The 12,323-nt window shown below is 37.5% G+C and overlaps 1 protein-coding gene across 2 annotated transcripts in view; it reads right to left on the minus strand.

Annotated features, from left to right (window-relative positions):
• The window catches only part of CA13 (carbonic anhydrase 13), a 33,367-nt gene that overhangs the window by 5,141 nt on the left and 15,903 nt on the right, over positions 1 to 12,323 (minus strand). For both annotated transcript variants that reach the window (XM_041769701.1, XM_041769702.1), the window contains 3 exons: positions 8,529 to 8,624; positions 7,167 to 7,229; positions 6,503 to 6,658 (listed from right to left, as the gene is read on the minus strand). In XM_041769701.1, the coding sequence (XP_041625635.1) occupies positions 6,503 to 6,658; positions 7,167 to 7,229; positions 8,529 to 8,624 (315 nt within the window). The remainder of the gene's footprint in view (positions 1 to 6,502; positions 6,659 to 7,166; positions 7,230 to 8,528; positions 8,625 to 12,323) is intronic.

Genomic DNA, 12,323 nt, shown 5'->3' on the forward strand with positions numbered 1-12,323 from the left:
GCATTCTTTCCTCATTTCACATTTAGCCTAAAGATGCAGAAGAAGAGTAATCCTAGATCATTATCATTAATTACATAATATAGCATTTTACTATTTAAAAGGGACATTAGGTTTTGCTTCCAGGTATGTTGGTCTAAGAACCTACAGACAACCTCCCTGTGGAAAATAACTCTAAAACCTAGACAATATTAAAAAAAAAAAGAAAAAGAAAACTAGTCACAGGTAGTGGAGAGTGAGCAAAAGCAGAGGGACTCAGGTGGGTAATTTATTCTCACTTGAAAGAGAGATGGGAGCTCTACAGTGAGTTCCTATCTCTCCAGTGTTTCACTTGAAGCTGAGTAGAATCTGCAATGGAGCACACTGGTCTTAAGGAAAAGAATCAGAGAGAGGATCCTCAAACTCTATACCCAAGAACCACACATGGCTGTTCTGAGACCAGAGCTGCTGCACAAAAAAGAAAATTTGCAATTCAAGACTTGACCACAAAAAAAAAAAAAAATTACCTATTAACATAAAGGAAATAATATTCATCAGAAAAAAATAACCAAATCCAGAATCTCCATAACTTAATGTTCATAACATCTAGAATATAATTTTAAAAATACTTCACATATCAGAAAGGGAGACAGAACATGAGAGACTCCTAACTCTGGGAAACGAACAAGGGGTGGTAGAAAGGGAGGTGGGCAGGGGGTGGGGATGACTGGGTGACGGGCACTGAGGGGGGCACTTGATGGGACGAGCACTGGGTGTTATGCTATATGTTGGCAAATTGAACTCCAGTAATTAATTAATTAATTAATTAATATTAAAAATACTTCACATACAAAGAAGCAAGAAAATGGAACAATTCTCAAAAAAGGAAACATCAGCAGAGTCAGACCCAATAGGAACCAAAGTAGGAACTTAACAAGGATTTTTTCACAAGGATTTTAAAATGGCTACTTTAATTACCTGAGGGTTGTATGTTAAACAAAGCATCTTTAATGCAGAGTAGTGGAAAGTCTCAGTAGAAAAATAGATATAAGAAAAGACAACCAAACCCAAAATTTAGAACTAAAATATAGAATTGCTAAAACAAAAAATTACCTGGATAGACCTGACAGTCAAATTGACACAACAGAGGAAAGAGTGAATGAACTTGATCAATAGAAATTATCCACGAGAAAAAAAAGAAATATTAAAAATTATCTAAAAAAAAAAAAGAGTCTTGGTGAAATCAGAGAGAGGGAAACCACAAGAGATTCTTAACTATAGGAAACAAACTGAGGGTTGCTAGAGGGGCATCTCCCCTCTGATGGGGGAATGAGCTAATTGGGCGATGGGCATGAAGGAGGGCACTTGATGTAATGAGCACTGGGTGTTATATGCAACTGCTGAATCACTAAACTCTACCTCCAAAACTAGTAATACACTATATGTTAATTAAATTGAATTTAAAAATCTAAAAAAATAAAGTCTTGCAGATCTGCGAGATGTTATTAAAAGGTTAAATGTATATGTAATTGAAATATCAGAAGGAAAGAGAAAATGAGGCACAGTGTATATATATAAAAATTAACTCATAAGTCATCAAAAACTTAAATGTAAGAGCTACAAACATTACTTAAAGTATGAAAAAATATTTAGGGGCATATAGTTAGGCAAAGATATCTTACACAGAACACCAAAAGCACAAACTAATAAAGGATAAACTGATTAAAATGGACTATATCAAGGTTAAGAGCTTTTACTCTCCAAAAGACATAGTTTTTAAAAAAGGCAACCAACAGACTGAGAGAAAACCTCTGCAAAATATGTATTTTAAGGGATGCCTGGGTAGCTCAGTGGTTCAGGAGCTGCCTTGGCTCAGGGCATGATCCCAGGGTCCTGGGGTCAAGTCTTACATTGGGCTTCCTGCAGGGAACCTGCTTCCCCCTCTGCTTATGTCTCTGCCTCTCTCTCTCATGAATGAATAAATAAAATCTTAAAAAAAAAACATGTATTTTAAAAAGGACTTCATCCTGATTGTATACAGAACCTTTGGAGCAGCCCAGGTGCCTCAGCGGTTTAGCGCTGGCCTTCAGCCCAGGGCATGATCCTGGAGACCTGGTATCGAGTCCGTCGGGCTCCCTGCATGGAGCCTGCTTCTCCCTCTGTCTGTGTCTCTGCCTCTCTCTCTCTCTGTCTCTCATGAATAAATAAATAAAATCTTTTTTTTTAAAAAAAAAAAAAGAACCTTTGCAATTCAATAATGAAAAAACAAACACCCAATTTTAAAAGGAGCAAATTAATTGAACAGATATTTCACAAAAGATATATGCACAGCCAACAAGTATATGAAAAAATGCTCAACATTACTGATCACCAGATAAATGCGAATTTTAAAAATCACATATACCCACTAGAACGGCTAAAGCTCCAAGGACTAACACCACCAAGTGTTGACAAGGATGTGGAGGAACTAGAAATCTCATATATTGCCTGTGAGAATGGAGGGTGGAACAGCCACATTAAAAAACAATACGGCAGCACTTTATACAATTAAACCTGAAGTTACCACATGACCTAGTGAATCTAGAGCTAGGTATTGCCACAAAACATGAAAATATGCATCCACACAAAAATGCATATGCCAATCATTTCTAACTTCCAAGTATGCACAGCTATTATTCGTAATAGCCCAGAACAGGAAGCAACCAAAATGTCCATCAGGTGGTAAAGAGACTTTAAAATAAGGTAGTATATCCATATCATAGAATATTACTCAGTAACAAAAATTGACAGTGAATCTAAAAAACATCATGCTAAGTAAAAAAAAAAAACTAAACATGAAAATCTACATACTGTATGATTCCATTTAAATAAAAATCAAGGGCAGCCCGGGTGGCTTAGCGGTTGAGCATCTGCCTTGGGCCCAGGGCGTGATCCTGGAGTCCCGGGATCGAGTCCCATATCGGGCTCCCTGCATGGAGCCTGCTTCTCCCTCTGCCTGTGTCTCTGCCTCTCTCTCTCTGTGTCTTTCATGAATAAATAAATAAAATCTCTTTTTAAAAAATTAATAAAATAAAAACAAATAAATAAAAATCTAGAAAAAGCAAAATCCTAGTAACAGCATCTCAGTGACGGCCTGTGCCATGGGTGAGGAAGGAGGTGGAGTGCAAAGACACACAGGGAAATTTTTTGGCCTAGGGATCTGTTTTATATCTCAATCTAGTAATTGCTGCATAGTAATATACAATAACAATAATCATCAACTGTACACTAAAACTCACAAATTTTATTGTATGGAAATATCATAACAAATGACAAAGAGAATTTTTTTTAAAAAAGCATAGAATTAAAACCAAGGATTCTGCACATTGAATTCAGCAGGTGAGCAAGCCAATTTGGATAATTTAGGATAACCCAAAGAAACTTGGCAGAAAAGTTAGCCTTCCAAAGAGAATGACACATAAGTTATCAAAACTATCTGAAAACAGCATATCTGTTTACTGGTCTGGCAGTTAAACTAAGCATTTCTGTAAGTGACTCTGGAGAAAAACATGAGCTTGAATCAAATAAAAGAAAATGAAAATCACGTGATTTGTCCTTCCTGTCAAACAGTGACTTGGCAAGAAATAGCAGAAAAACCTAGAAAAAACATTGGCACCAACTTACTGAAAAAAGAATTTAATCTTCATAGCTAGTGACATTGTACAGTAGAATTAGAAAATAAAATAATGTGCCCCAGGGACTTCAAAAATAAAAAGCTGCCAAAAATGAGATTAGAAATTATCTTTAGAAAAAAAAATAAATAAATAAAATTAAAAAAAATGAGATTAGAAACTATCTTTAGGAAAGTGACTTTTAAGTAAGTGGTATACAGGTTCATCTCTCTTTATATAAAAGAGGTAAACAACTGAATAATCATCTCAACCCTCTGATGTATGGGGTTTTCTTAATAACCTTTTTATTTTAGAATAATTCTAGATTTACAGAATTATTACAAAGATAGCACAAATAGTTCTCATATATCCCACACTCAATTTGCCCTATTATTATTAATATTTTACATTAGTGTGGTATATTTTTCACAATTGGTGAGCCAGTATTAATGTTCTCTTAACCAAAGTCCATCCTTTACTAAGATTTCCTTTGTTTTTACCTAATGTCTTTTTCTGTTCCAGGATCCTACCAAGAAATATTACACTTAGTAGTCATATGTCCTTGAGCACTTCCTGATAATGACAATTTCTCAGATTTACCTTGCTTTTGATAACTTTGATAGTTTTGAAGAATACTGATTGGCTATTTTGTAAAATGTCCCTCAGTTGGGCTTTGTCTGATATTTTTCTCATGGTTAGACTGGGATTGATTTCTGAAATATCTTTTGTTTCATTCTTTAACTCTTAAAATCACCATAATGTCATATTATAATAATTTGGATTCTTACTAAGATAATCATTTCCATCTGGTTAAAAAATGGAAATGTCTGGGGCGCGTGGATGGCTCAATCAGTTAAATGTCTGCCCTTGGGTTAAGTCACCATCTCAGGGTTCTCAGATCAGACCAGGTCTGGCTCTCTGCTCAGCGAGGAGTCTGTTTCTTCCTCTCCCTCTGCCCCTTCCCCCTGCCTGTGCTCTCTCTCTCTCTCTCTCTCTGTCTCAAATAAATGAAATATTTTTTAAAAAATGAAAATGTCTGAAAATATTCATGCTAGAATAGATGTAAGTGTATTTAAGTAAATCACAGTAAATTATCAATCATATTAAAGCTCTAAAATATAGTTATTATTTTATATACTCAACCATATAAAAACCACATTAATAATTCATATTAATCAATTGAGCCTCCAATTAGATACAGTAAGGAAACCAAAACTAGGTAGGCATAATTCCTAAACTTAGAGCCAGTCATGTTTGATTTAGAGCTTTATGCATTTTAAGGAACTAAATTATATATTTTGATATATTCTCTTTCAAAGATTTTAAAAAGTTATTTAAGAGATAAAAATATCCTTGAAATATGAGGAGAGAAATGAACTAGGGGTGGGGGAAGGGGAGGTGGATGGGGGGTGGGGGTGACTGGGTGACGGGCACTGAGGGAGGCACTTGATGAGATGAGCACTGGGTGTTATTCTATATGTTGGCAAATCGAACACCAACAATAAATAAATTTACAAAAAAAAAGAAATATGAGGAGAAACATGATCTCCTATTAATACTACCTTGATGTTATAATTTATTAATTCTTACCTTGCCTTGTTCAAATTTAACAAAGGAATGTAAAAGCGAACAGTTTAGCACACAAAGAAAAGAAAAATGTACTCCGTCAGTAAGGCCACCGAATTAGTGACAGGTCATTTTTGTCATGACACAGTGCACTTTATTTATGATAGGAAAAAGTCACAGGAATTTCCATGTCAGTCAAACTCTGGATTTCAATCCAGACTTTTACAAAATGTCTTTATTAGTCCTAGATTATTATTTGGCTTTAATCCTAAAGATAAGGCCAACAGAAGTTGGATGTGTTCAACACACCACAAGGGAAAATGTTACCTGGCATGACCTTAGAAGGTGAACCAGCTCTAGTCTCTGACTTGGGGTAAAAAATAAACAGCCAGGCAGGTGAGCAAGCCCAGAACAGAAATCCCTTATTAGCTGCAAAAATTACTAGACTATGTCCTTGCTGAGATTTTGCAGCAAGTAATTCAAAAAGGAGAAGAAAAGAAAAGCCACTCAGCACAGCATCCACAGAAGACATAGCACCCGTCTGTCCGACGGGTCAGTCACACAGCTCGTAGATTCGAGCAGACTCTCTGGGCATCAAAGACATCCTGAGCCTGCAGACTGCTTGGCTGATCGTGGGGATTCAATGTGTTTATCAGAAAAACAAGTGAGGCAATGTCCTCACTAAAACAGCACAGGTAGGCACCCAACAGCACCTTAGTAAGTGCTTAAAGTCCCTCAAGCAGCCCCACTAAAAGCTTTGTCAACAAAAGCCAAAAGACCCACTGCTGTTCTCACTGCTCACTTTCTGATTGTGAAATCTGTAGGAGGAGCAGGTCTAGAGGGTGCAGTCAAAAAGAAGAAAGTCCCCTCTTAAAGTCACCTTTCCCCTGATTTTCCGGTTTATATGCCGACCTGTTTATATCTCAGCCCAATAAAGAGAACAAACAAACAAAAAACAATTTTAACCTTTAAAGTCACTTCACAAAAAAAAAAAAAAAAAAAAAAAAAAAAAAAAAAAAAAAAAAAAAAAAAAAAAAAAAAATAAAGTCACTTCACTTTCCTCAGTGTCTGTGCACACATCACATTTCAAAGAACAGGGAGAGAAATCATCTAATCACAGGTCAAATAATAAATGGACATAAGTTTTACCTGGTCCAATGACACTTACTGATCAATGAAGAATAAATATAGGCTTCATAAGGCCCCAGCAGAAATGAAGGGCAGGATTTTTTTTTTTTTTTTTTTTTTTTTTTAGGTTTTGGTCCAGTTTCCTCCAGTAAATCAAGAGTAACCTTGAAAAGGTGACATACCTGTTGAGAGCTGATATTTATAGGTTGTTTTAAAACGATCCATGTGACACTCTCAAGAAGAGGCGGGACTGTCAGGGAACCGGGATATGTCCAGTAGTCCCAGGATGGAGGGAGCAGAGATAGTGGATCAAAATTTGTGAATCGAGTCTGTTTACCCTAGTGGAGAAAAGAGAATTCTCACAAATTACAACGGGAGAGCTTTACACACCCCTCAAAAAAACATATATCAATGAAATGCCATTTTACTAGAATTCTCTACCTCATGGAATTATTTAGTATCTCCCTTTGCATCTTAAAAAAAAAGTTTCTGCCTTAATCTAAACATTTTAGATGAAGTAGCACATTACCTAGGTTTATTTAAGAAGCACAAGATTTGTTTACGATGTGTTGCAATTAAGTGCTGATTGCACAAAGCTCCAATACCAGAAACTAATTATGCATAGATGAATTAGTAATGATTTTAGAGAACTTAAGACCCCCTCATAATTTTCAAAAGATGAGTGGTAATTGGTTGATTCTGCTCTACTGGTCAAGTATGTTCCAAACCTGCTTCAAAGCATATAGCATACGCTCTATCTACAGTCTAAGTAATTAAAAGAAGGTAACAGACTTCAGGAGAGAAAAAGGAATACATTAGTCAGTAGCAAATAAAATTTCATTTTACCTTTTCTTTAATAGAATCCAAAATATCAGTAATCTTTTGCAGTTGAGAATTATGTTCACCGATCTGAAAGCACAAAATTTCAAAAGAAGTGGTTACTGTAGCAGAGCAGGTCTGGTTCAACTCCATCTCAGTCACTGGTTTTGAATGGTTTTTTTGAAAAACGTATGCCAGCCCAGAACAAACAGAGATTGTTCTATAATGAAGCTGTCTTTTACCTGCTGGCTTTATCGTGCCAGAAAAATCTGAATAACAAGATAATGTTACAGGGCTCCTTGGCTGAATTATAAACTCGATTCCAAAACTAGTAGTAACAGCTCCATAGTTTTCAGCTTTATGAATGTTTAATATACACGTTAATTTCAGAGAAAACATGCTCAGGAAACTCCAACATAACACTTGCACTATTCAACCGGATGTGACCTTCAGACCCTAAATCCAAACTACTCTTGTGACATCAAAGCACTCTAAGAAAACATCTCCCATTTTCAACCTAAAGCGATTTGAGGTCCAAGACAATATGTTATCACTAGTAGAAATCATCAGAAAAAAATCTATGTACCTCTTTTCATTACTAGGGATGTCCCAAATTTACCTAAGGTTATAAATCCTTCAGGATTAAAGTATAATCTCTTGCCCCACTTGCATTCCACTGCCACCAGCATACTTGGTGGCCAAAGGGAAGGAGCTACTGCCATTCATCTCACCCTCCACTCTGCTCTGTACTTCCCCCAGTCCCAGCCCCAACGAGTTACAACATCACACACAGAGTTGGTGGCAGAGCAAAAGTGCACGCCCTGCAAGAATGTAGTCACAGTGGGAGCTGAACAGCCCAACCCACCCACAGGGATTATAACAATGATACTTGCTAAACCACATGTGAGTATGAGACAAAGGAAAACACAACATCGATTTTTAAAAATTGGTCATTGTGTTTGAGACAACAAACCACTGTGGTGAAACTAGTGCTTCAAGAATCAGGAACTTGAACTTTGTCCTGTATCTCTAAATAATGTGTAATGGGGAAGAGCCTAGAATACAGATTTTCTTCTCAGAATCTCAGTTGTTACTCCTGCTACTATGTTTGCTGCTGCTGCTGCTGCTGCTGCTGCTGCTGCTGCTGTTTCTATTCTTATAAAAATGATCAATGGACAAGAGGCAACATTAGATAGTGCTCCCATGGTAGCTCTGGGCTATTAGATAAATCATAAACTAATATGTAAATTTTCAATATATATTTCAAAAGGAAAACATTAAACTTAGAATGAGTTTACTATTAAAATGGCAGACTATCCCTTCCATGACTGAAACTCTTTATCCAACATGGCTGATTAATTATTTAAAATGAAATCAGTGGATTCTCACCTGTAAAAATACTCCCAAGACAGCTAGTCCATCTGGCTCGTGAGCTGCCTCAACAAAACTGGGGTATTTGTCGGAATTCCAATGAACGACATGGAGCTGAAAGGGAGGTAGGCAACATAATTCAAATGTCATTTTTGAAAAATTCTTAAGAACATAAATGAAAATAAAATATTTATATAGATGTTCTGGTGCTGTGCACTCATGTGTATAACATTAGAATCCTCCTATTTGTTTTTGTCCAAAAGCCAAAGACAAGGACTATGGCCACTTAATCTGTAGTGTACTATAGAAAATCCCTATCACTATGTAAAATGCTCTGGAGCATCTTGCCAAGCCCCTCCAGCCCCCAAAATCTTCAACCATTGCTCCTGAGTGACTTAAGTCTCCTCCATAACCTTCCGTGGTGGGATTGCAATAGAGCGGCGTTAGGTCAGATAACAGAGTCCACTAGACAAGCTTAGCCTCACAGAGGGGTGGAGAAGTCAACTGAAGGTTTGCGGTAACAGTACCAATTGTTCCTAGTCAGGTGGTCATCATTTATGGGGCAGCCCCGGTGGCTCAGTGGTTTAGTGCTGTCTTCAGTCCAGGGCCTGATCCTGGAGACCTGGGATCAAGTCCCATGTCGGGCTCCCTGCATGGAGCCTGCTTCTCCCTCTGCCTGTGTCTCTGCCTCTCTCTGTGTCTCTCATGAATAAATAAATAAAATCTTAAAAAAAAAACTCTTTATGACTTGAAAGTGCAAATTCTCCTTATCAGAACTATTTTAAGCAGTATTCACACTCTTATTACCTTCTATAAATATGTTCAGCCCCTTTGCTGACAGCAAGTTTTAATAGAGACAAAGAGGATTTGTCTAGGAACAGGGATTAGGATGTGTCTGAGGGTGAAAATGAGAGGCAGTTATGCTACTGAGGTGGAGAAAAGGAAAGAAGTAAAGAGGCAAGGAGTTGGAGTACCTGGAACTCTAGAAAACAGAAAATACACCTACTTGACAACTCTGCCCTCATGCAAGTGGCCTTCTGCAAAATCCAAAGGCATCCTAAATGTTCTGCACTGTTAAATAATAGTGTGTCCCAAACACACAAACAACCGTGAAAAACTGCAGAATAACAGTAAGACAGAAAAGCACCTGGGGAGATCTTCATTCCTGATTCAGCAGAAGAACAAACTAAGATAGATGCCAAAGGGGAACGTGCCATGCTCAAACAATCTGGCCAAGATCATGAGGATGCCATGCTGTCCAAGAACGCCCATATGACGGACTGACTTCAGATAAAATAACCTTTAAAGGAATCCTTTTGGCATGCCAGGGAGGAAACACATATGAAGGGTTTCATGCACAAATCACCTTTCTAGATGATTCTTAAATAGAGAATTGAGTATGTTCAAAGACACAGTTTTAATCCCATGCTTTAACTATAACTTCATATCTCATAGGCAACTACTATGCAGGATTTCTGGATAAATAAGAATTATCACAACCAGTGAGCTACACAACTATACAATAGTCCCCATCCACAAACAAGCAAGGAAGACCATGGGATATGCAGACGGAAAATACAAGAGTAGATCCCTGTAGTGCCATGTTCTAAGTTGGTGTGAGATAGTTGGAGGAGGAACCAAATCTGAAAACACTGGGTGATGAAACAAAATTCATTTGGTTCACATGAGATAGATGACATTCCACTGTAAGGGAGGGGCTGAAAAGACCATTAATGTTGTTTTAAATGGCTCTGGGCCAATCCATCAGCTCACTTAGTAAGGGATGACACCAAAAACATAGGTGTCAACTGATTAGAAAACGAATATGTAACCAAAGAGAGACGAATCTTTTGCTGGTTAAAAACAGCAACTATTTAGGGGTACTTGGATGGCTCAGTTGCTTAGTGTCTGCCTTTGGCTCAGGTCATGATCTCAGTGTCCTGGGATCAAACCCCGCATCAGGCTCCCTGCTCAGAGGGGAGTCTGCTTCTCCCTCTCCCTCTGCCCCCCTAACCTCAGCTCATGCTCACTTGCTTTCTCCCTCAAATAAATAAATAAACCCTTTTTAAAAATAAAAAACAACAATTATTTAGAATATTATGGGAAACTACAGCAGGAGAAATCTGTTTTTTGTAAACAAGTCTTTCTCTCTCCCACACACCTTACCTAACTGGCACCAAAATCTTCAGATGGACCGATATCACTTGTATTTGCATTTATATTTGAATTAAAACTCAAACAAATAACAAACTCATATTTCCTGACTAATAATGACAGCCACAGTGATTTAAGCAAATGACAAGAAGTCACAGCCACTACAAAAATGGAAATGAGAAGTCTTCCTTGTTAGACGATAATTTATTTTTTTAAGATTTTTATTTATTTGTTTGTTTGTTTGTTTGTTTAAGAGAGAGAACACACAAGCAGGGGGAGGGGCAGCAGGAGAGGGAGAGAGAATCTTAAGCAGATTCCACGTTGAGGGCAGAGCCTGATATGGGGCTCAATCTCAGGACCCTGAGATCATGACCTGAGCTGAAATAGAGAGTCATCCGCTCAATCCACTGAGCCACCCAAGTGCCCCAATAATTTCTAAATAATAGTATTATTCAACTCTAGCATTTTTAACTGCATACTATTGATATGTAAATTATGCTCAGCATGCCAAAAATCACCATTAAGGTTAAAATCACAGTTTTACTATCAACTACATATTTAATATACTTATTATATAATCTGCACAAACCGTAATCAGATGAAGTTTTAAATATGGAGTGGATTATTAGTCTACTTTTTATAGATGTGTAACTCTTAGGGTAAGGTTTTTCATGATTCAGATCACTTTAATCCCTCTCTAGAATGTCACAGATCATCAGATTAGACTCAAAATTAAGCTTTTAAGTACACTCTAAATGACTTGTTCCTTTCATTTCATTTCTTTTTCTTTTTCTTTATGTCATACAACTCAGTGACAGTCATGAAGTTAGGTAAAAAGTGCCTGGAAAAACTAATTAACACTTCAGAATCATTTCTACAGCTGAGCGCAAAGGGATTCTTTTGAACCTGAAACTAGAAACAAATGACTCCCAAATACCTCCAGCTCCAGCCTGGACTTCTTCCTTAAACTCCAGGTCTGTATCTAACAGACTTCTTGGACGTGAGCCTAGAATATCTATGAGACACCTCAAACTTAACATGTACACAACAGAAAGTTAACTTCTTTCTACAACCTACTCCTCCCTGGACTTGCCCATCTGAGTAAATGGCAAAAACGATCCTGTTTGCTCAAGCCAAAGTCTTACAAGTGTTTCTAGACTCCTCTTTTTTCTTCCTTCAATCTTGACATCCTTTTCATTGGCAAGTCCCACCGATTTTATTTCCCAAACAGATCATGGACTCATCTAGCTCTCTTCACCTCCACCACCCTCAGAGCCCAAACCACCACCCTTGCTCATTTTAACTATTTCCCTAACCTTCTAATATGTCTCCCTGTTTCAACATTTGCCTGACCTCTTTTCCACATAGCAGCTAGTTATAGTTTATAAAATATGAAGTAGAACATGACATTCTCCTGCTTAAAACCCTCCATTATCTTTGTCTCAATACATTAAGGATAAGTTCTAAATTTCTCAACCAGCCCTACAAAGCCCCACAAGGCATGGTCCTTGCTTGCCTCTCTAGGACATGGTCTATCATCTATCCCTCATTAATCCCACCCAATCCCAGAAGCCAATGCCTTTCACTTCTTAAACATGCCAACTTCATTTCTGCCTGAGGCCATCTGTATCTGCTGTGCCCACTTGCTGAGAAGCTGTC

Source organism: Vulpes lagopus, chromosome 9, assembly GCF_018345385.1.
Source record: "Vulpes lagopus strain Blue_001 chromosome 9, ASM1834538v1, whole genome shotgun sequence".
Lineage (NCBI taxonomy): Eukaryota > Metazoa > Chordata > Mammalia > Carnivora > Canidae > Vulpes > Vulpes lagopus.